General features: G+C 41.9%; 2 protein-coding genes across 2 annotated transcripts in view; one reads left to right on the forward strand and one right to left on the reverse strand.

Moving 5' to 3' along the window:
* aff1 (AF4/FMR2 family, member 1) overlaps nucleotides 1-5,271 on the forward strand; it is a 55,804-nt gene extending 50,533 nt beyond the window's left edge. The window contains exons 17-19 of the mRNA XM_053687708.1: nucleotides 318-358; nucleotides 459-652; nucleotides 1,630-5,271. Coding sequence (XP_053543683.1) covers nucleotides 318-358; nucleotides 459-652; nucleotides 1,630-1,763 — 369 coding nt within the window. The 3' untranslated portion in view covers nucleotides 1,764-5,271. The remainder of the gene's footprint in view (nucleotides 1-317; nucleotides 359-458; nucleotides 653-1,629) is intronic.
* Nucleotides 5,272-5,350: 79 nt separating this feature from the next.
* Nucleotides 5,351-21,342, reverse strand: part of LOC108279015 (macrophage mannose receptor 1) — a 35,993-nt gene continuing 20,001 nt past the window's right edge. The window contains exons 25-50 of the mRNA XM_017492891.3: nucleotides 21,102-21,156; nucleotides 20,898-20,964; nucleotides 20,210-20,343; nucleotides 19,697-19,740; nucleotides 19,377-19,550; nucleotides 18,946-19,100; nucleotides 17,331-17,444; nucleotides 16,973-17,088; nucleotides 16,709-16,860; nucleotides 16,319-16,524; nucleotides 15,779-15,953; nucleotides 15,168-15,389; nucleotides 14,860-15,029; nucleotides 14,638-14,708; nucleotides 14,436-14,536; nucleotides 14,109-14,228; nucleotides 13,292-13,435; nucleotides 11,945-12,099; nucleotides 11,399-11,498; nucleotides 11,059-11,294; nucleotides 9,846-10,035; nucleotides 9,254-9,505; nucleotides 7,733-7,909; nucleotides 7,581-7,634; nucleotides 6,706-6,854; nucleotides 5,351-5,627 (exon numbers count right to left, since the gene is read on the reverse strand). Coding sequence (XP_017348380.1) covers nucleotides 5,583-5,627; nucleotides 6,706-6,854; nucleotides 7,581-7,634; nucleotides 7,733-7,909; nucleotides 9,254-9,505; nucleotides 9,846-10,035; nucleotides 11,059-11,294; nucleotides 11,399-11,498; nucleotides 11,945-12,099; nucleotides 13,292-13,435; nucleotides 14,109-14,228; nucleotides 14,436-14,536; nucleotides 14,638-14,708; nucleotides 14,860-15,029; nucleotides 15,168-15,389; nucleotides 15,779-15,953; nucleotides 16,319-16,524; nucleotides 16,709-16,860; nucleotides 16,973-17,088; nucleotides 17,331-17,444; nucleotides 18,946-19,100; nucleotides 19,377-19,550; nucleotides 19,697-19,740; nucleotides 20,210-20,343; nucleotides 20,898-20,964; nucleotides 21,102-21,156 — 3,578 coding nt within the window. The 3' untranslated portion in view covers nucleotides 5,351-5,582. The remainder of the gene's footprint in view (nucleotides 5,628-6,705; nucleotides 6,855-7,580; nucleotides 7,635-7,732; nucleotides 7,910-9,253; nucleotides 9,506-9,845; nucleotides 10,036-11,058; nucleotides 11,295-11,398; nucleotides 11,499-11,944; nucleotides 12,100-13,291; nucleotides 13,436-14,108; nucleotides 14,229-14,435; nucleotides 14,537-14,637; nucleotides 14,709-14,859; nucleotides 15,030-15,167; nucleotides 15,390-15,778; nucleotides 15,954-16,318; nucleotides 16,525-16,708; nucleotides 16,861-16,972; nucleotides 17,089-17,330; nucleotides 17,445-18,945; nucleotides 19,101-19,376; nucleotides 19,551-19,696; nucleotides 19,741-20,209; nucleotides 20,344-20,897; nucleotides 20,965-21,101; nucleotides 21,157-21,342) is intronic.

A 21,342-nucleotide genomic window follows, 5' to 3' on the forward strand; every position in this document is an offset into this window, starting at 1 on the left:
CACCTAGCGCAGAACCGTTCCAGTGATGGAGAGAGCTGGCAGGATGATCTGATGGTTCACAGTGTCGAAAGCAGCAGAGAGGTCGAGTAGGATGTGGACAGATGATCTAGAGATTGCTCTTGCTAGTCGTAAGGCCTCAGTGACTGAAAGCAGAGCCTCCGTGGAGTGATTGCTCTTGAAGCCAGACTGCCTGGTGTCCTGGAGGTTGTTCTGCTTTCTGAAGTAGGCTTATATATAATGGACAGCTTGGTGTTTTACTGTTTTTCATTAGATTTGTGTTTTTTTTTTTTTTTTTTTTGTTTTTTTGCTGTTTCCAGAGCTCCAAGACGATGCAGGCTCCTTCCCCCTGCATCTCAAAGTAAGTCCTGCCTTCCTGCTTCCTGTCTCCAATGTTTAAGGTGTTTTAATACTCCACTGAAGAAAAGGAACTGTGTCAACGTTCTCCGTCTGTCTCCCAGGAGCTCGTCCCCGAGGTCCCCGATGCCGTCCCCGGCGAGTTCGGTCATCTCCAATCCCAGCGGCAGCGGAAGCACTGTGTCCATTCCTCAGCTCATCCAGCAGATGGCGTCATCGTACATCAACATCACCGCTCTCTTCCTCAACGCTCACGAGACATGGGAACAGGCCGAGGAGCTGGCACGCACACGCACCGGTAGGTTCAGGACACATGCGGGGTCAAAGGTGACATTTCTAAGCACATGCTTTGACTCCACTGAGCTGTTCAATGAGTGACGGCAACCCAGTAAAGTTTCAGCCATGTCACCACTTTGGCCGCGCCCACTTAAGAGGAGAAAATCTGCCATTGGAAAGTCACTAGTTATTCATACGGTCATATGACCCACGTTAACCTCATTCAAACAGTCATTAATATTTAATGAACTTTCCCTGGGTCGTTAAGTCACGCCTACTTTAAACATCTGTGTTTATTTTTGGAGCTGAGGAAGCAAGGGAAGAAGGGAAATAGGACTGAATGTAGGAAGGAAGGATTGAGGGAATAATGGAACGTGGGAACAGAAGGATGGAAAGAAGGAACGAAGGGTGGATAGAGGGGAAATGGAACTAAAAGAAGCAGTGAAGGAAGGAAAGTGGGGAGGACGTAAGGAAATAAGAACGGAAGGGAGGAAAGCGGGAAAAGAAGGAGGAAAGGAAGAACAAAGAAGGGTAGAAGGAATGATGGGAGAAAAGGTGGTCAATTGGGTTAAAAGAAGCAGGGAAGGAAGGAAATGGAAAAAGAAAGAAGGGAAATAGTGAATGTTGGAAAGATGGAAGCACATGAAGATGGAACGAGGGAAGGGAAGATGGAAAGAGGGACGGGAAGAGAAAGAGAGGAAAAATCGAGAAAGAAAGGAAGAAGGAAAGAAGGGGAAAGAGCGATAAGAAAAGGTTAAAAAGAGAAATAAATGGAAGGAAGAATAAAAGTGAAGGTGGTTTTGTGATTTATGACTTTGGCCACTAGAGGGCGGTGATGTACAACTTACGAGTTTGAACTTTTCATTTGTTTCCTGTTTTATTTTCATTTCGTTTTTTCTTTACTGGTTAAAAGAATGTAGCAAATCGTGGATCAGTTTGTCACCTGTGTGTGTGTGTGTGTGTGTGTGTGTGTGTGTGTGTGTGTGTGTGTGTCTGCAGGTCTGTTGAGCGATCTGGACAAGGTCCTCGGCCACCTGAGTTTGACCTCCAGCATGCCGGTTCTGGTGCGTTACACTCGCCAAGGTCTCCACTGGCTCAGACTGGACACCTCGAACCCTTGCAGCGGCCCGTGAGCTTGTGTGTGTGTGTGTGTGTGTGTGTGTGTGTGTGTGTGTGTGTGTGTGTGTGTGTGTGTGTGTGTGTGAGAGGGAAAACGGGCGTCTTTTAATTATTTTATGTTCTGCTTCGGGAAGGAAGGAAGTCCGTTTGCACTTCGTTCTGAAAGAAAGCAAGTCGATGTAAAGACATTTCTTCACACAGAGAAGAAGCTGAAAATCACTGGAATCTCACACAGAGCGAGAGAGAGAGAGCGAGACGCTGACTTCATCTTTTTTTTCTTTCCTTTCGCCGCTCTAAAGGACAAATAGAGGGAACAAACATGAAGTCCACACTACATGTTTCAACTTTAACTTTGCACTCGTTTCCTCTTATCATGTGACTCATTAATTTAAACCCCACGTTTTTCATATCTCCTGTGGAAAACCCAAAAAACTGTGATCCCACTCTTATTTATTTCGTCTATATTATTATTACTATTGTTATTCCTTATTATTAGTAATATATTGATCTTGAATTTTTTTTCCCCCTCTTTGGAAAGACTTTTTTTTTCTTTTTTTTTTACCCTGATGTTTAGGCTTCCAACTGACATGAAATGATGTTCTTTTTTTTTTTTTTTTTTTTCTTTTTTTTTTTTTAAAGTTATTTTCCTGTGATCCAGCTCCGAAGTTCATCACTTGCGCTTCACTGTTTGTTTGTTTTTTCCAGATCCACAGTGAAGACGTATTTGATTGGAATTTGAAATATAAAGCCACTGTTTTGTTTTGTTTTTTGTTTTGTTTTTCAAACTTTTTTCCAAATTTGAAATCAATTAACAAAATATAATTCTACCTCAAGCGGACAACAGAGGCAGAGGAACAATTAACACACACACACACACACACACACACACACACACACACACACACACACACCTGTACCTGCACAAACCCAGGGCCTGAGTTGTACCTGAACATAATCTCACACCTTTAGTATATAAAACACTTGTGCCTTATAGTGAAACTGCTGTAATGAAACAAAGCCACTGCAGATCTAAAGATTTTTTTTTTAAACCCAGATGAACTCGTGACAGCTGTGTGTAATGATATCAGTTTCTTGATTCGCATCTGTCTCTGGATGTGGGTTCAGACTTAATGCACTTTCCGGGGAGGAAACAGGAATGGCTACGATGCTGAGGGGACGACAACAACAACAACAACAACAACAAAAAACAAGCACGTTGTGTCCTTTCTGCTTCGTAGCCAGACTGGGATTGCAAAGGTGCCAATACTTACAATTCAGCTGTAGCATTTATATATTTTTTTTGTTTTTTTAAACCTGTTGCTATGGCAACATGAGAGACACCTGAAATCTCAGCGGAGAAGACGATTCACTGAAGGGGACGTGACGTGAAAGACGTTCAATTCTGGTTACGTTTTCTTTCGTAAATAAATAAACGGCCTGATATTTATTATTATTATTATTATTATTATTATTATTATTATTATTATTATTATCATCACCAATGCAGATGTTTCGCCTTTTACTGTTGTTTAGCGCACATCTGGGGAGGCGGAAAAGAAACTAGCTAGTTGGTTAACTTTCCCACTATATTCATCCGGGTCGTTATCATCGCGTCGTCTCGTCCAGTGACGTTTGAGGTCAAATCAATTTTTTCTTTTTTTTTTTTTGCCTGATAGAATTATTATTATTATTATTATTATTATTATTTCTTTTTCTTTTTTCCCCCCAAATCTCAGTGCGTTGAAATCTTCTCCCCGTTCACTCTCAGCAGATTTTCTTGTCTTGCACAGCAGAATCTTTAGCGATCGTTTCCTCTGGAAGTGCTGCTCGAGCGAGGTCTCGTTCGGTTTGCGTTCGAGAGAACCGAACGTTTTGGCGAAGGAGATGGATATCCGAGGAAACTCTGGCAGTTGTTACGTTTAAGTCAAAATAAAAACTAAGAAACATCCAGAAGCTTTGCTGTAGGTCTCACGTTATTTATTAAATATGGAACTGCAAACTGTCCTGGCGAACAAAGCGACCGAGGACGATTTGCCGCGTCACCTTTTTTGAATTTTTCGTCAAAGTGTCACTTTTGGGGTTCGGTTTCGTTTCCGATCGTTTCCATTGATGCATTCCAGCAAAGTTACCTTCAAACAGCCAATCAGAAAGGAGTATTTTTCCCAGCCATCGTTTAAATCAAACTGATTGTTATTTATTGTATTTAATTTCAGTGTTTTAACTACAGAAGAATGCTAACCTTTCTGAAACGTGACACGATCCGAATTTTTCTCCAAAATTCCGTAACCAAATTTTCAACTCCAACCTTTTTTTTTTTCATTTACTTATTTATTTATTTATTTTTTTACTACAAAATATTTTTTCCTCCAGAAAATGTCAGCTGGATTCAGAGCAATAACACATAGTTGGCTTTGTGTGTGTGTGTGTGTGTGTGTGTGTGTGTGTGTGTGTGTGTGTGCCTGTCCTTGCTGTTGTCCACTGTTAAACGAGTGCCATGAAAAGCATTTCTCAAACCAGCTACACACACACACACACACACACACACACACACACTCGCGCGCACACACGGAGACAGACAGTAACTTGGTTCTTGGTTTAAAGGTGTGTTTTGGAAAACGTTGGCTTTTTATTTTCTTTCTGAGGTTCCCAGCGGGATTCCTGTACTGGAAATGTGAACTTTGTAAGGACGGCTGAGATTTAAGGGCTGCACATGAAATCCGAAAAGGAAATTGTATTACTGTATTTATTTTTATCATAAATTATCAACGAAAGGAAAACTCTAGAACTATTTGTCCTGTCTGATCATGTGATAATGCTTTTTTTTTTTTTTTTTTTTTTTTTTTTTTTCCAGCTTTTGTCGAATTTTCAATTCTTCCAAAGAACGCTGTTTTACTTGTTCTTAAGACAAATTTTACAGGATGTGTTTTTTTTTCTTTTCTTTTCTTTTTTTTTTTTGTTGTTGTTTGTTGTTTCATCTTTGTACACTAAATGAAAAGGTCCTCCATATTTCCGCATCACGCGATCGTTCTGTAAAAGTCCGAATCATGTATACGAGTTTATGCTTTATGTTCTATATCACATGCGTGAGGGTGTTTTTGACGTGCAAAACGGAGCGTGTTTTTTCTTCCCACATGCACCATGAGTTTCAAGATAAACGATGGGGGGAGGGAGGGAAAAGAAGAAGAAGGAAAAAAAACAAACAAAACTTTCCATCAGATTGTTCGGAATCATTTTGTAATTTTGCCTTGTTGGACAGATGTAAATAGTGTTATGTACAGCGCTGTATAAAGAATGGCAATTAAATGAGTTTTGTTCTTTTTTCTTTTTCTTTCCTTTAACTTACCAAAAAAAAAAAAAGATCAGTCATCCACCCCCACACACAGCTGTTTATGCAGACATTTGTAGCTTCGATGGAGAAGCGAGGGGTCGAGTCGGATCGTCGGTTCCTCTCTGAGCGCCGACCACAGCTCTGATTTTTGTCTGATACTTCGCAGGCAATAAAGTTTTTTGGGGAAAAAATCATCCAAATGTTGTGTTTTTGTTTTTCTTCATGTAAAGACAGAGACAGAAATACTTGTTCTTTGTTTTTTATTTCAAGTATATTTAAATGTACATACAAGCAACATTTGAATTTTTAACATTTAACTTTTTTTCCTACCTTTTCTCTCTAGCTTTGATATAATCTAAAAAAAAAATTACCTTTCAAAAACATTTGAACTCCAAAAAAAAAAAAAAAAAGCTAAAACACACAGATTACGATTTGATCACATGTCGGAATTCTCTGAGGTTTAGCGGCTTTCTGTACAACTTTTAGCCACGCCCACTTCACGATTTCATGTGTCTGATTCGCCGCTGAAGTTCGGGTTGTTGAAAGCGGGCTGCAAGAAGAGAAAGAAGGAAAAAAGTGAACAAAAGCAGCATGTAGTATTGTGTAAGAAATAAATCAGTGTTGTAAGATATATTGCAAAGATTGGGAAAAGGAAAAGGGGTATTATGGAGTACCAGGCGATGCTACAGATCAGAAATGCATGCGCACCACGGCGAACTTGTTTCCCATGCAGAGATCGAGAATACCTGAATGTTTTAGGGCTATTTTTAGCCCTAATTGCTGAGACCTGGCAGCCCTGATTGCTGCAATGGTTCAAGTGGGGCAGTGGTGGTTTAGGTTAAGGCTCTGGGTTACTGATCGGAAGGTCGGGGGTTCAAGCTGCCACTGTTGGGCCCTTGAGCAACGCCCTTAACTCTCTCTGCTCCAGGGGCGCTGCATCATGTCTGACCCTGCACTCTGACCCCAACTTCCTAACAGGCTGGGGTATGCGAAGAAAACAATTTCACTGTGCTCTACTGTATATGTGACCAACAAAGACTCATTATTGCTTCAAACTGACCGTCTGTCCCTCGGTGATGGAATGAATCACCACCCAATCTTCAATCCGGACAGCAGAGTCTTCAAAAAACGGCTAAAGACCCACCTCTTCCATGAACACGTAACTAACCCCTAACTTGCCCCTACTCAAATAATAATAATAATAATAATAATAATAATTTTAAAATAAAGTGCACTTATACCTGCTCTTACATCTCTACTCTGTGCACTTTGCTCCTCTAGCACAAAAATAACCAAAACAAATCTTGTACTGTTAAGACTCTGGGTTATTGATCAGAAGGTCGGGGGTTCAAGCCCCAGCACTGCCAAGCTGCCACTGTTGGGCCCTAAACCCTCTCTGCTCCAGGGGCACTGTATCATGGCTGACCCTGCACTCTGACCCCAACTTCCTGACATGTTGGGGTGTGCGAAGAAAAGAATTTCACTGTGCTGTAACATATACGTGACCAATAAAGACTCTTTCATTATTATTATTATTATTATTATTATTATTATTCCTCATAATAACACAGTGTTGTTGATCGGCGCTTTGCGACGAGCCGTTTCTAAGGAAGACGTACGTAACTCACCACGTCGACGTGATTTCTGCTGCTGCTCGGGAGACTGACACTGCTCAGCTTCACTCCTTTCACCTTGAAGATGTAGTATAACGCGGCCACGACGACCGCCACGGCCAGCACAGCTCCGATTACAGCCCCGGTGATGGCTCCTGCTGGATCTGCTTGGAGATTGTTTAAAAAAAAAAAAAAAAAAAAAAAGTCTTTCATGATGGTAGACATTTTTAACCCCTCCAAAAAAAAAACAAAAAAACCTTCAAATTTATTCTGTAGTAAGTCTTCTGATTTTTGTCTCTTCATCTGTTTTATTAATTCACTGATTTGTATTTTATTTTTCAAACATTGCTGTTTGAAATGACTAGACCTTATTCATACACCACTTTGGATGACATTTAAACTCATTGGAGTGTTTAGATCCATCCATACATCCATCCATCCATCTATCTTCAACTGCTTACTTCTTTTCAGGGTCGCGGGGGAACCTGGAGCCTATCTCAGGAAGCATCGGGCACAAGGCGGGGTACACCCTGGACAGGGTGCCAGTCCTGGGCACAGGACTGCAGGGCACAATCACATACACACTCACACACCCATTCATACACTACGGACACTTTGGACACGCCAATCAGCCTACCATGCATGTCTTTGGGCTGGGGGAGGAAACCAGAGTACCCAGAGGAAACCCCCGCAGCACGGGGAGAACGTGCAAACTCCGCACACACCTCCGGACCCTGGAGGTGTGAGGCGAACGTGCTAACCACTAAGCCACCGTGTTTAGATGTGCTTTATAAATCTAAATGTTAAATATAAAGGTCATGTGACCATTTCGTTTTTAGAAATAGTGATGCCTCTGGTATAGCTCAGAAGAAGAAGAAGAAACGACTCACGAAGGGTTGGAGAAACGGTAGCACTGGTTTTTTCATGAGTTCCTGTGGAATAATCTGCAAAGGGAAAGAAAAGATGTCCTGATGAGTACGGTTCTGTGTAGCGAGAGGGTTTCGAGAGGGTTCTAAGAGTTTGATGAGAACGTGGATCTCACGCTGGTGGCGTTTGCAGACGAAGCCTCTCTTCTCCAAGCAGCTGTTGTCGTTCCATTTTCCGTCCTTGTACATTTCCACACAGTCCTCTCGAGTCCCGGCGTGTCCGTCGCCGTTCGGTTCGCCCTGAGCCCAATTGGTGAAACCCAGCGCGCTCAGATCCGTCCAGGCCCAGCCGTCTGAAACCCATTTACACGCGTTCGTTACTGCTAGTGTGAAAAATAATACGATTTTATTCATTCTCAGAGAATCTCTGATCAAACCTTTTAACCGTTATAACCTTTTTAAAATAAATGCTAACAATCACATCAGATGTATTTTTTACCAAGTACATTTACACCAAAAACACTACATTCAATCGAAAACACCTCCAAAAGAAGTCATTTTTATAAAGACTCTTAAATAAATAAGATTGAAGATCACCTCCATCCGCATAAACAGACTGCCTGACTCCGACCACATCTTCATCACTCCACCTACTTCAATGCTTAAGATGACTCCACCCACATCTGCATCTCTTACTTTAAAACTCAAGTTGACTCTGCCCACATCTGTATCATTCCCTACTTTAAGTATTAAATTGACTCCACCCACATCTGTATCATTCTGTACTTTAAGTCTTAAATTGACTCCACCCACATCTGCATCTTTTACTTTAACTCTTAAGTTGACTCCACCCACATCTTCATCACCTCATCTACATCAATGCTTTAGCTGACTCCTCCCACATCTGTATCATTCCGTACTTTAAGTATTAAACAGACTCCGCCTACATATTCATCTCATCTCATATTCATTTAAAGTTTAAATTGACTCCACCCGCATCTGCCTCAGTCCTCCTTCTTCAAAGACTAAACTGACACAGACTCCGACCCCAGATATATCACAACAGACACCCCGACGCCCATGTATCCACCTTTTCTACCACTTTAAAAATTTTACTGACTCTGTCTACATCTGCATCCCTCCTTTTACCTTAAAGTTTAAATGGACTCTCTGACTCCGTCCACATGTCACTCTTACTTCAAAGTTTAAATGGACTCTGACGCCGTCCAAATATGTATCACTCGTCTTACTTCAAAGTGTGAACTGACTCTCTGACTCCACCCACATCTCTTTCGCTCATCTTCCTTTTAAGCTTAGTTTGACTCGCTGACTCCACCCATATCTGCATCACTCAGCTTCCTTTTAAGCTTAGATTGACTCGCTGACTCCACCCATATCTGCATCACTCAGCTTCCTTTTAAGCTTAGATTGACTCTCTGGCTCCACCCACATATGCATCACTTCTCGCACTTAAGGAAAATTAAGCATACTCCTTAATTCCACCCACATCCATCACTAATCTTACTCCAAAGTGTAAACTGACTCCCTGTATCACTTCTATTACTTAAAACCTTTACTTGACTCCGCCCATATCTGCTAACACAAACTTTCAAGGAGTAAGCATTTTTCCTTCCCTCTAACAGGATATTCTGCATTTCTGGTAAAGTCTATCAGAAAAAAAAATAACCCAAGCGTACATGAGGCGTCCTTGGAGAGGCCGAGCCATAAGTGATGGATTCCGGTGTTGTTGGTTTTGGTGAGGAACTCCACCTCGGCTCTGCTGTGTACCGACGCCAAGTCGCTCCCTGGGATCTCCTGGCAGAGGTGTCGTGCCTCGGGCCAGGAGCGGCCCTGCTTGTCATTGAACACGATGTAGCAGTAACTTCCGTACGCGTGCCAGAATGGCAAACACTCACCGTCCCCTGGAGGCGGGGTTGGAGGAGGTGACTCTAGATAAAGACAAAGACATCATATCTGTTGATGTTGTTGCCACGTTGCTGTGGCATAAGAGGAGTAAAACACTTCAGGATGTGCTGTTATAGGAAACTAACCAACTTCATCACTCCTCTCTGGTGTGGATCATTTTCCTCTAACAGCATGCTCCCTAGTGTGTGCTATTTCTTACATGATACCTTTTTATTATTATTATTATTTTAATATCACTAGCTGCCTAGCCAAGCAAGTTCTTCGTGTTGTCACACTGTTACATCACACAGCATGATAGATAGCTAGATTTTTCAAACGCCTAGAAGAAGCCCTCACACACCCATGGTCATCCGGTAAGTTTACCATGTGAGATCTTGCAGAGGTACGGCTTAGCGACTTTGCAATCCGTGTCGTTCCACGTGCCCTGGATGAAGTGGGAACGGCCGTGCATGCTCACACAGCCCTCTTCTTTGTGATTGGTTGGCTCTCCCGGACCCCAGTGCGTGTAGAACACCGGCCAGCCGTCAGACCACCGGTACGTGTTGTCGTCCTCCTGCAGACAACGACAGACATTTTTACCGTCCCGGTTCACCCCAGGCATCGACTGGCACATCGGTGTGTTTTAAAACATCCCATAAATCACAGCTCTATTTATACTTAAGACCGAAAATGGCTGATACGCAGTGGTGCTCGGTCACATGACCACCATACTCCTTCTCTGTGCTGTAAACGGACAAATTTCTATAGGCATCATTCTCAAATCTACTTTATATTACTGTGCTCTTTCAAATATGTTATCGTTTCTATAGTAACGACTCACAGAGGGACAGATAAACAGATTAAGAATGTTAACATTTAGTAAGGAGTCTCCAGTGTTGGTGCTTCGTAACAATCAGAGGAGAGCTTTAAGAGAGAGACAGGTGACGGAACAACTTTTTGTAGAAACAGTAGGAAATAACGTGTATTGTTTCACTTGTGTGATGTTCCACGACGTTAAACGTAATTATAAACATGATAAAAAGTCCAACGTGTCACTCCTTAATAAATAAAACAGAGAAGTCGCTGACAAAGTGGCATTATTGGAAAATAACAGCTCGACACCTTACTGTGTTTTTTTTCTATTCCATGGACGAATTGTTAGCTAAGCTAGCTACCTAGCTAAGTTTGCTAGTCAATTTTTTTTCTGCAATTTTTCTACATTAGCTTTCTATATCATATTGAACAATAAATAAGTTTATAAATAAATAAATAAATAAATAAATAAAAGAGGTCAGGTTGAATTCACGAGGATATATGGAACTAGCAAATGTATGTTGTTTCTTATATTAAGAAAAATCTGATGCTGTTTAGCGATGTTTACGCTGTTCTGATGCTGGTGAGCAAAACAGAAATAAATTAATACCATAGTGAGTATTCTAAACGTGATCCATCAGATTTAGCAGCTTTAAAAATAAATAAATAAATAAATAAATAAAACATGAGCTAGGAAGTGTGAGCTCTTCCTATACACTCAATTCTGTGCTTTTTTAAAATTTATTTATTTATTTTAACTAAAAGAATCAGACGGCGTGTGTACTTTGCGTCTGAGTCCGATCCATGTGTCCTCTTTATTCTGCTGCAGCGCTGCTGAGATGAAGGCCTGGTCATAGCTCATATCCACGCTGGCCAGGTTTCCTCCCTCCTTCTCACAAGCGGCCTGTGCCTCGTCCCACGGCTTCGGCTCCGACACCAGCTTATAGCAGTTCTTATACCAGGAGATGTAGTCTGAGTGACAGGGACTGCTCGTGGGAGGAGGAGGAGGAAGATTGCTGGCTGTGGAACCACAATATGAGCAAAAATAATACTCGATAAAGTAAAAAAATTAAGCAGATAAGAAAATACATTTGAAAACAAAACAACAACAAAAAACCCCTCACATTTCTTTCTGTAGCACACCCAGCTTCTTTTCTCGTCACACTTCTCGTCATTCCAGCGACCTGTAACTCGGTGGTTATGAGCCATGGACACACAGTGCTCCTAGAAAAGAAGGTCAGAGGTCAACTTGAACAGCTTTAATCTTCTTTGATCAGTTCCTTTTTTTATACTTGGAAAACAACACCTTCTGGACAGTAAAATGATGCTTACAGGGCCTTCTGTGTTTCTCCGCAAGTGTGGTTTAGGTGATGCTGTGACTGCATTTCAGTATGACACGGCTGCGACACGCCGATCAAAGTGATATGTGATGCAATAGGGAATTACATTCACGTAAAACAGGGGAAAAGAAAGCAATCCCCTGCTGCGACGTAAGACAGTAAGAGCGATGCAAAGGTTTTGCTTTTCAGCGTGTAACGTTTTCTGCGTGTCACTAATGAAAAGCAATATTGCGTTGCACGTCTTTCCCGTGGCTTTTCTATCTAGCATGACAGCGTGTAGAGTTTATATCGTCAGTGAATAAAAAGAAGATGTAAACTGTAAAACTTCACCTCGCCTTCGTTGTTGTCGGGTTCTTTATCAGCCCAGTTGGTGAACAGGACCGGACTCACTCCATCACTCCAAGCAAATTTCCCCTCATGAAGCCGATCAGACAGACCGATCCATGCCGCGTGGCTCACGTCTCTCAGATAACTAGCCACGAATTCTGGCGAGTGACATGGACACGTCAAACATCAGCAAATTGTGATACTACACTGCACTCGTACGATGCTAATGTTTTTTTGGAGGTTTGCGGAGAATTATTACATTTACATCAAAAATCTTTTTATGGATTTTTATTACTTGAATTAGTTGAAGTAATAAACAAGGTGTTAAAAATGTTTGAAAATCTTTTTAAAAAAATGTTTTTATGGGGTTAGTGATAAATTGTTGCCGTATGGCAACAGTGTGCATCGGTGTGCATCATATAGTCAAAAATAACACAAACTGTATGAGATCACAATTGTAATTACTGCATTATCCCGACTATAAGTTGCAGAGGGTTTTTTTGCCACCTAGTAAGCATGTAAAAGTTGCATTTTGTAGTAAAACTTGTCATTATATCTCAAAATCCTTACAAAAATTTGATCCAAACATGTTTTGGGTGAATTCTTTCTCCTGAATTCTTAAATCTTTCTCTTGTAACATAACATTTTGAAAACATGGTCTGAAATGACTCCAGTTTTTCTTACTTTGAATGTGGAAAAAAATGGTAAATATACTATTAGAGTGACTTTTTTGGCCTGTTTCAGTTCATGAACGCACATACGACAGTTTTGTTATCGCATCTTGTTGGCACACGGCAACAATTACATTTTACCATTTAACAGAATACTCAGAACATATAAACCTGTTTAAATGACAACTAATAAATGTTAACTTATCTCAGATAGTGTTTCAGTTTATCCTTTAAGTAGTTTCGTCTGAATATTTAAAAATTGATCAAATTTTGAAAGCACCTCCTTGGATGAACTTCACCACGCCATGTGACTGCAGAAAAGAAAGTGCAAACAGCACTTCCTGGTCACATGGCATGGCATTTATTTTTGTTATGTGAAAGTTAAAGCCCCCTTTTTCCACTTACATAGGAAAATAGTAGTTTTGTATTATTGCCTACCAAAAAATGGAGATAAATTAATTGTTGCCACATGGCAACACCATGCAGTAAAGGGTTAATATAAACCGGTGATTTTTTGCAGCTGCACTATTGTCAACTATTGTTATAGAAAATTAATCAACAACCTCTGACCAATCAGAATTGAGGATTTAAGAGTCCTTCTGTATGATCTTATCTTATTGGATAAATCCTGGATATGATAAAGGTATAGAGAACGACAGTTATTTATTGGGACACTTGCCGTTCTCGTTGATGTCGTCGATGACGACAAGGTGTCCTTCGTGTTCTTTGCACCAGTCTCGCGCGTAAGTCCAGTTGGCTTTTTCCTCATTGTGTGTATACCTCCCTCTGATAATGTAGCACTTGTTATGGAAACGCAGCCACCCTGAAAAAAAACAAACCCATCTGAACACCTGGAACACACATATGTCCTTCCTCAAACTAATACAGTTCAAAAGGACATTTAATCGAAAAGTTTCCATTTCCATTTATCCCAAAGATAGCCAATTTGCTAAGACATATTTGGTGTCTGAAGAGCTACGAGGCTAATGTAGCTAGCGAGTTAATTTATTTTGTAGTTTTTGATAAATAACTTCCTCAAACCACTTTCAGGTCTTTGGTGACGTCACGTAGATTTGTAGTTTAGGATACAATGTGAACAAAACTTCACTGTAGCTAAAAAAAAAAAAAAAAAAAGAAGCTAGAACATTATGAGGCGGCCATCTTGAAAAACCATAATTACTTTACTGCCTAAGCTCAATTTGTCAATCGTGTCGTCCCTCCACGCCCCCGCCTTCCAAAGGCCGAATTGAAGGCCGAATTGTGGCGAAAAGCTGGAGGCGATATAATATAGCACCAATTTTAAGTTTTTAAATACAGACTATAAAACGTTTACTACAGTAGGAGGATTAATTAGTGTGCACAGATGACGACGCTCTTTTCAGAATCGGGAGCACGCCGATTTGAAATGCGACGACACTGATCAGAATAAACTCCAAAGCTGTCATGTGAGCATCAGATGACAGGAAATAAAGACGCTAGTGCGTCATGAACTTTACCAGAAGGGCAGTTCCCGTCCCACGCGGGGGTAGGTGGCGGGGGAGTGTGATGATCTCCTGGCAGTTTCTTACACACGTAGCCTGCGATGTCCCGGCCGCAGTTCACGTCGTTCCACGTGCCTTAAGCGAACAGGCAAAAAGCTAACGCTGTCACAAATAAGCTCGGAAATATACATTTTAATATTGGCATTTCGGCCGATAATTGGCCGCACGAAATATAAAAGGTCAGATAGTAGAGGACGTGTCTTATTCTTAATTACATTTTTTACACGATCAAACTGAAAATTCATTATGATGGTATTAAGTTTTATATTGTGGTCATTGTACCTGGATATCTCTGCATCTGCACACACTGTTCCTCTCCGTCAGCGTTATTGGGCTCTCCTGGTGCCCAGTGCACGTATGTCACCGGAGACCCGTCCACCCACCTGAGTGCAGAAACACAAACGTAACCTGTACAATAGAAACACAGACAACACCTGGGACGCGCTCTACTGTACGGAGAAATGAAAACGAAGGACAGACGTACAAGTACTCTCCTTCTACGACTCCGAACATCCGCAACCCGATCCACGCTGAGGCAATCTTTCCTGTTCCTACCTGCGACAGAGAGACGTTTCACATGCAGCAAGCTTGTACATTAATAATAATAATATTCATCATCATCATTAAAAAAACAACAACTATATGACACACACAAGATCACTCTCTCTTTTAATACACTTTTAATATAGAAGGGTTGTGATCCTACCATGGACACCACAAACGTCTGCTCCTGCTGGTCCAGGATGGAGACGAGCTGCGCTTTCTCAGCGTAGCACCTGGTCAGGGCGGTGTGGAAGTCCACCACGTCCGTGTCGTTGTAGTAATAACAGATGCCGTTGTTCTTCCTCCAGCCGGGATTGTCTCCGCAGTCAGGGGCTGAAAACACGCAAAGACACAATACCACAGAATATGATTGGTCAGAATTTATTTATTTTGCAAAGTCAGAGGTGTAACTTTAATTTTCTAAACATCTTCGGGACTTATTTATTTATTTATTTATTTTAATGTGGTTACCTGGTATAGGTGGAGGAGGCACTGGGGGGATGATGGGTGGCTTGCCCTTGGCGATCATGCACACCCAATCCAGATGGGCGTCACAGGTGAGGTCGTTCCAGAAGGACGTGCCGTTCGTCGTGGTAACCAACTCCACACAATTCTCCCGACCTCCGTGGTCATTCGGCTCACCGTCGCCCCAGTTCGTGTGAGTGACAGGTGAACCGTCGCTCCAGTGATAACCTGCGATCACACATTGCCTGGGTATTTCATCTCTGAACAATAGACAGTGAGTGCATTAAAGGAACGCTTCACCCATGAACGACTTGCATATTGATCTCCATAATCAACACGCGATCTTCAACAATTTCGTGATGAGCGTTTTAGTTTAAACTTATTTCACGTCTACTTTCACTTTTCCTACATTACCCACAATACAGTCCTGATAGTGTTTCAGTGCATTTTAGCCCTCGCTTCATCTCTACCTAAAGACGGGTAACGAGGCAGCGGCGCTTTAATCCTTTACTCTTTACTCAGCTCCTCATCCGTACCCTTTGCTTAAACAGATCTGCTTCCAAACCCTTAACGTAGGTTAAGTGTAGGGTAGGAACGGTGTAGCAAGTGACACGCACCTCCGCTCGTGGGGTCTTGGGTCAAACCAATCCACTGCGTCTTCCCTTTGGTGTAGGTGGCTATGAAGATCTCCTCCTCTACGTTATGGATGCTGATGAGGTTGGCTCCGCGGGACAAACAGTCGTCTCGAGCTGTTGTCCAGCTTTTCTTTTTGGAATAATCCACCGTGAAGAGCTAATAATAAAAATAAACATCGTCAGGTAAACAATCGCTCACAGAAAACTAAAACACATAAACCGCGTTCAACAAAATGAACCACAATGTCCTTTCCCCTTCAGTGATTCGGCTTTCCGGCCATATTTCTTTCCCCTATTTGGTCTGAGACTGCGGTTTTTGAGACAAAATAGCTAGAGCTAAACTGTAAATGTTGCTATGCAAATACTTAGTGACATCTTAATGTGACTTAATGGCTAACGATACCTAAATAATGAACTTTTGTTAAGAAATATTAACGATATATTGTTGCACTCTATTGTTCAGCGTCCATCTTCTATTTCCCAGCATACACTGGGACGTAACGTTCCTCCCATGTCTCTCACCCTGTAGCACTGCCTGAAGTGTGGCTTGCTGGACCAGCCATCAGCACACCCAGTGGCGGGGGGCGGAGTCGGTGCATGAGTGGACGGGGAGATGCCATTTCTAGGCGATTCGCAGACGAATGGATGCGAGTGGTCACAGTTCTGGTTTCTCCATAAACCTGTGATAGGCTTCGTCGTCATGGTGACACAGTCGCCTTTGCTATCATCTGGGTCGATGAACAATGGGCGGAAATATTATACAAATTTATTCCGTGCCATAAATGTAATCTCAGAATAAGCTACAAATTGCAGGCAAACGTCGTTAAACGTTTTAAATCTATTTTCCGAGATACTAGGGTTTTTTTTATTTTTAGATTGAGCATTTGAGCTAATTAATTCGTGGCACATTACCAGGATAGTCTCTGTCCCAGTGGGTGTAGAGGAGTGACGCTCCGTTATCCCACTGATAATCCACTCCTCCTAATTCACCCTTCGCTCTCAGACCAATCCACCAGGTACCCGAGTAAGCGCTTAGAAATGCGGTGAAGTGGGCCTGCTCGTACCTGTGGTGTAGAAGGGCAGGAAAAGGTCGGTACACTCTGATGCTTACGCTTTGTAAATGTAAATAAATAAAAATATGCACTTCAAATATGTTTTTTAAAAAAAAACACTCACACATCCATTATGTGAAGGAGAGTGCTGCTTTTACTCTCGCAAAAAGCCTTGGCCTCAGCACGGGTCATGGCTGTCTCCTCAAACCAGTAACAAGAGTACTCAAAAGCATCCCAGCCCTACACACACACACACACACACACACACACACACACACACACACACACACAGACAGACACATAAACAACTAAACTCTTGTTGAGTATATGGGGAGAGTTTGTGAGAAGTGACAGCCTTCAGATTTAGCAATACAGATTTCTGTCTTCTACTTTTCGTTCTCAGCATATTTAAACTGATAAGTAAGTACGTAAGTAAGTAAATAAATAAATAAATAACAATTGTGTCAGCGAGCGTCACATACCTGAAGGCAGCCGTACACAGTGGGTTTAATGGAGGGCAGAGGGTAATGGCCTTTAGGCGTTTTACAGATGTAGGTGTTCAGTTCAGTGCAGGTTACATCGTTCCATCGACCCGTCTACGAAAAGAACAGAACAGAACCGAGTCAGAGTTGAGTCACAACAAACAGTTCTGAGTCAGAACAGAACAGAACTGAGTCAGAGCTGAGTCAGAACAAACAGAACCGAGTCAGAGCTGAGTCAGAACAAACAGTACTGAGTCAGAACAAACAGAACCGAGTCAGAGCTGAGTCACAACAAACTGAGTCAGAAAAAAACAGTACTGAGTCAGAACAAACAGAAGCGAGTCAGAGCTGAGTCACAACAAAGAGAACTGAGTCAGAACAAATGGTACTGAGTCAGAACAAACAGAGCCAAGTCAGAACAAACAGAACTGAGTCAGAACACATGGTACTGAGTCAGAACAAACAGAAGCGAGTCAGAGCTGAGTCACAACAAAGAGAACTGAGTCAGAACAAATGGTACTGAGTCAGAACAAACAGAGCCAAGTCAGAACAAACAGAACTGAGTCAGAACAAATGGTACTGAGTCAGAACAAACAGAAGCGAGTCAGAGCTGAGTCACAACAAACTGAGTCAGAAAAAAACAGTACTGAGTCAGAACAAACAGAAGCGAGTCAGAGCTGAGTCACAACAAACTGAGTCAGAAAAAAACAGTACTGAGCCAGAACAAACAGAAGGGAGTCAGAGCTGAGTCACAACAAAGAGAACTGAGTCAGAACAAATGGTACTGAGTCAGAACAAACAGAGCCAAGTCAGAACAAACAGAACTGAGTCAGAACACATGGTACTGAGTCAGAACAAACAGAAGCGAGTCAGAGCTGAGTCACAACAAAGAGAACTGAGTCAGAACACATGGTACTGAGTCAGAACAAACAGAAGGGAGTCAGAGCTGAGTCACAACAAAGAGAACTGAGTCAGAACAAATGGTACTGAGTCAGAACAAACAGAGCCAAGTCAGAACAAACAGAACTGAGTCAGAACACATGGTACTGAGTCAGAACAAACAGAAGCGAGTCAGAGCTGAGTCACAACAAAGAGAACTGAGTCAGAACAAATGGTACTGAGTCAGAACAAACAGAGCCAAGTCAGAACAAACAGAACTGAGTCAGAACACATGGTACTGAGTCAGAACAAACAGAAGCGAGTCAGAGCTGAGTCACAACAAAGAGAACTGAGTCAGAACAAATGGTACTGAGTCAGAACAAACAGAGCCAAGTCAGAACAAACAGAACTGAGTCAGAACACATGGTACTGAGTCAGAACAAACAGAAGCGAGTCAGAGCTGAGTCACAACAAAGAGAACTGAGTCAGAACAAATGGTACTGAGTCAGAACAAACAGAGCCAAGTCAGAACAAACAGAACTGAGTCAGAACACATGGTACTGAGTCAGAACAAACAGAAGCGAGTCAGAGCTGAGTCAACAAAAAGAAGAGAGTCAGAACAAACAGAAGTGAGTCAGAAAAACAGAACCAAGTCAGAACTGAGAGAATCGAGTCAGAAGACAAGCAGTGCTGGAAAACACTTTCTATCTTTCTTTCCCTTTCAGCTATCACATACCTGATGGTACATCTCCACGCAGTCCTCCTTAAAGCCCAGATGGTTGTTGGGTTCTCCGGGAGCCCAGTACGTGAACTTCACCTCGTGTCTGTCTGACCAGGTGAAGTATCCTGAGAACTCCAGATCATTCAGTCCGATCCAGACATCACTGGTGGCTACAGAACGACGGAGAACGAGTGTTAGATGTGTGCTACAGCAGTTCGCCTTCACTCTCTGGGTTCTCCTCATTTTATCTCAGTTACACACACAAATTCTTTGTGAATCTCATATGTTTCATATGGAACCCAAACACATCCATAAAGTAAGGCAAATAAGACAAGCTGTTCATTTTGGACAAAAGTAATGGCGCCCTCAGAATGTACCCATCATCCCAACCCTCATTCTTTCTCCTTTCCTCTATTCCTCCTCCTTTGCTCATGATCTGTCTGTACCCATGTAGAGGTAGCTCTCGATCCAGCTCTGCTCCGTCAGGGACATGATAGAGACGAGCTCTGCGCCGTGCCTCCTGCATGCAGACTGAGCCTCGTGCCATGTCTTCTTCTCCAGGAAGGGTTTGTAGCAGAACTCGCCAAATTCGTACCAGTCGTTTCCTGAACATCTGAGTTCTGCGCAGGAGAACACACACACACACACACACACACACACACACACACACACACACACACACACACACACACACACTCAGGTTCTGATGGAGGATACCAAAATCAATTAATTAACACCAAAAAAAAAATACTCAAAATAGCCACACCTCCATCAGCAAACTGGTAGGACACAGAGTAAGTTCCACTGTATCTGAAGAATGGAGAAAAAAAATGTATGAGGAAATGATGACACAAGGAACGTCTGTAGTGTTCTTTTCACAGAACATCTCTACACTTTGACCATAATAAGAGTTTGCAAGAATCTCCCAGCAGGCAGCGAGAGAAAAAAAAAAACAAACAACAGAATTTTAGAACAAAAAACCTAAACCGTGTTGAGTGAAAATTCTTTCTGATGTAACAGTAACACAATCAAAGAGACCACAGCCCCGCCCACTCAGTTTCTATTGGCTCAAAAGGCCGAGGTTTATGAATTCACAGACAAAAGATCAGGATAAAGTTGGCACCAAGCAAAATTAACCACAAATGTCCTTTCCCCCTCGGTGAATCGGCTTTTCAACCATATATTTTTTTCCTGTTTGGTCTGTTTTGCAGCCGTTATTAAATCACTTTAAATCGACAGTTCAGTAAAGCCCGCAGGGAAACGAGGAAAGGGTGCGTACTGCTTGGAGGTGATGCCGTTCCTGCTGGAGCCACTGTAGAAGTTCTGTCCTGGAGCTTTAAGGACGGTGCAGTCTCCTCCCATCTCGTTGAGAACCACACCGGCGTGAATCGCAGCTGCGCAGATCGTAGAGTCCTACGACGAAACAGCTCACTAATCAGCGTAATACAATATCTCGAAAGTCTGACCTCGATCGTATGATCGAATTCGCTTCGACTGTGTTTCTCAAACAAGATTCTAGAGTCTAGATTATTATTCGCCCACAGGAACCGATCGATGTGATTGGGAAGCGGTTGCCCTACGCTGAGATGTCCTATTTTATCGTAATTAATAAAGGTAACATGGCATATAAGAAGATCTCCCATAATTCAAAACATAACAGACCAACTGTTGGTCTGACCAAAAACTGTAATAATAGTAAGTCTAAAGTTTAAAGATCTATTTGTATTGGAGATACTAAGCTGTCGTTTATAGCTGATAAAATGAACTCTCTAATGTACAGTAATCCAATGCAACGTAACCGCTTAAGTAGATGTTTCCACCAGCTCCAGTAGTCTGATTGTGGTTTTAAAGCAGTAAAAGAAGCGTATCGCTGATACCCGGCAATACCTCACAATGTTTTGAACTTTTTTCCTCAAATCAGGATGTTAGATGTTGTGTAATCTCGGGAGTGCGTGATTTGTTCTCACCCCTCGGTAAGTAATGGTTCCAAACACACTGTAGTCTCCATTCGCACAACCAGCAGGGCAGTGGACTCTGAAGTCAAACACAATAAGGATTTATTATAACTGATTTAAAAAGAAATAAATAACAAGATGATGAAAAATAACTGGTAAAAGATTCGTGACGGTAAAGTGCGATAGACTTTTTGAGGGAATCATTAACGAACTTACGTCAGTCTGTCTACAGAGTGGTCCAAGTCGGGTTTTGTTCCACAATTAATGGCATCTATACACACACACACACACACACACACACTCTTTACATTTACATTTACATTTATTCATTTAGTAGATGCTTTCATCCAAAGCGACATACAAATGAGGAAATACAAGCAAAGCGATATCTCAAGTGAAGAACAATACAAGTTTTACCATACAAGATTTATAATTGCGTTTTAGAGAAGCAAAGTGC

Source organism: Ictalurus punctatus, chromosome 18 (genome assembly GCF_001660625.3).
Source record: "Ictalurus punctatus breed USDA103 chromosome 18, Coco_2.0, whole genome shotgun sequence".
In the NCBI taxonomy this organism is placed as follows: Eukaryota; Metazoa; Chordata; class Actinopteri; order Siluriformes; family Ictaluridae; genus Ictalurus; species Ictalurus punctatus.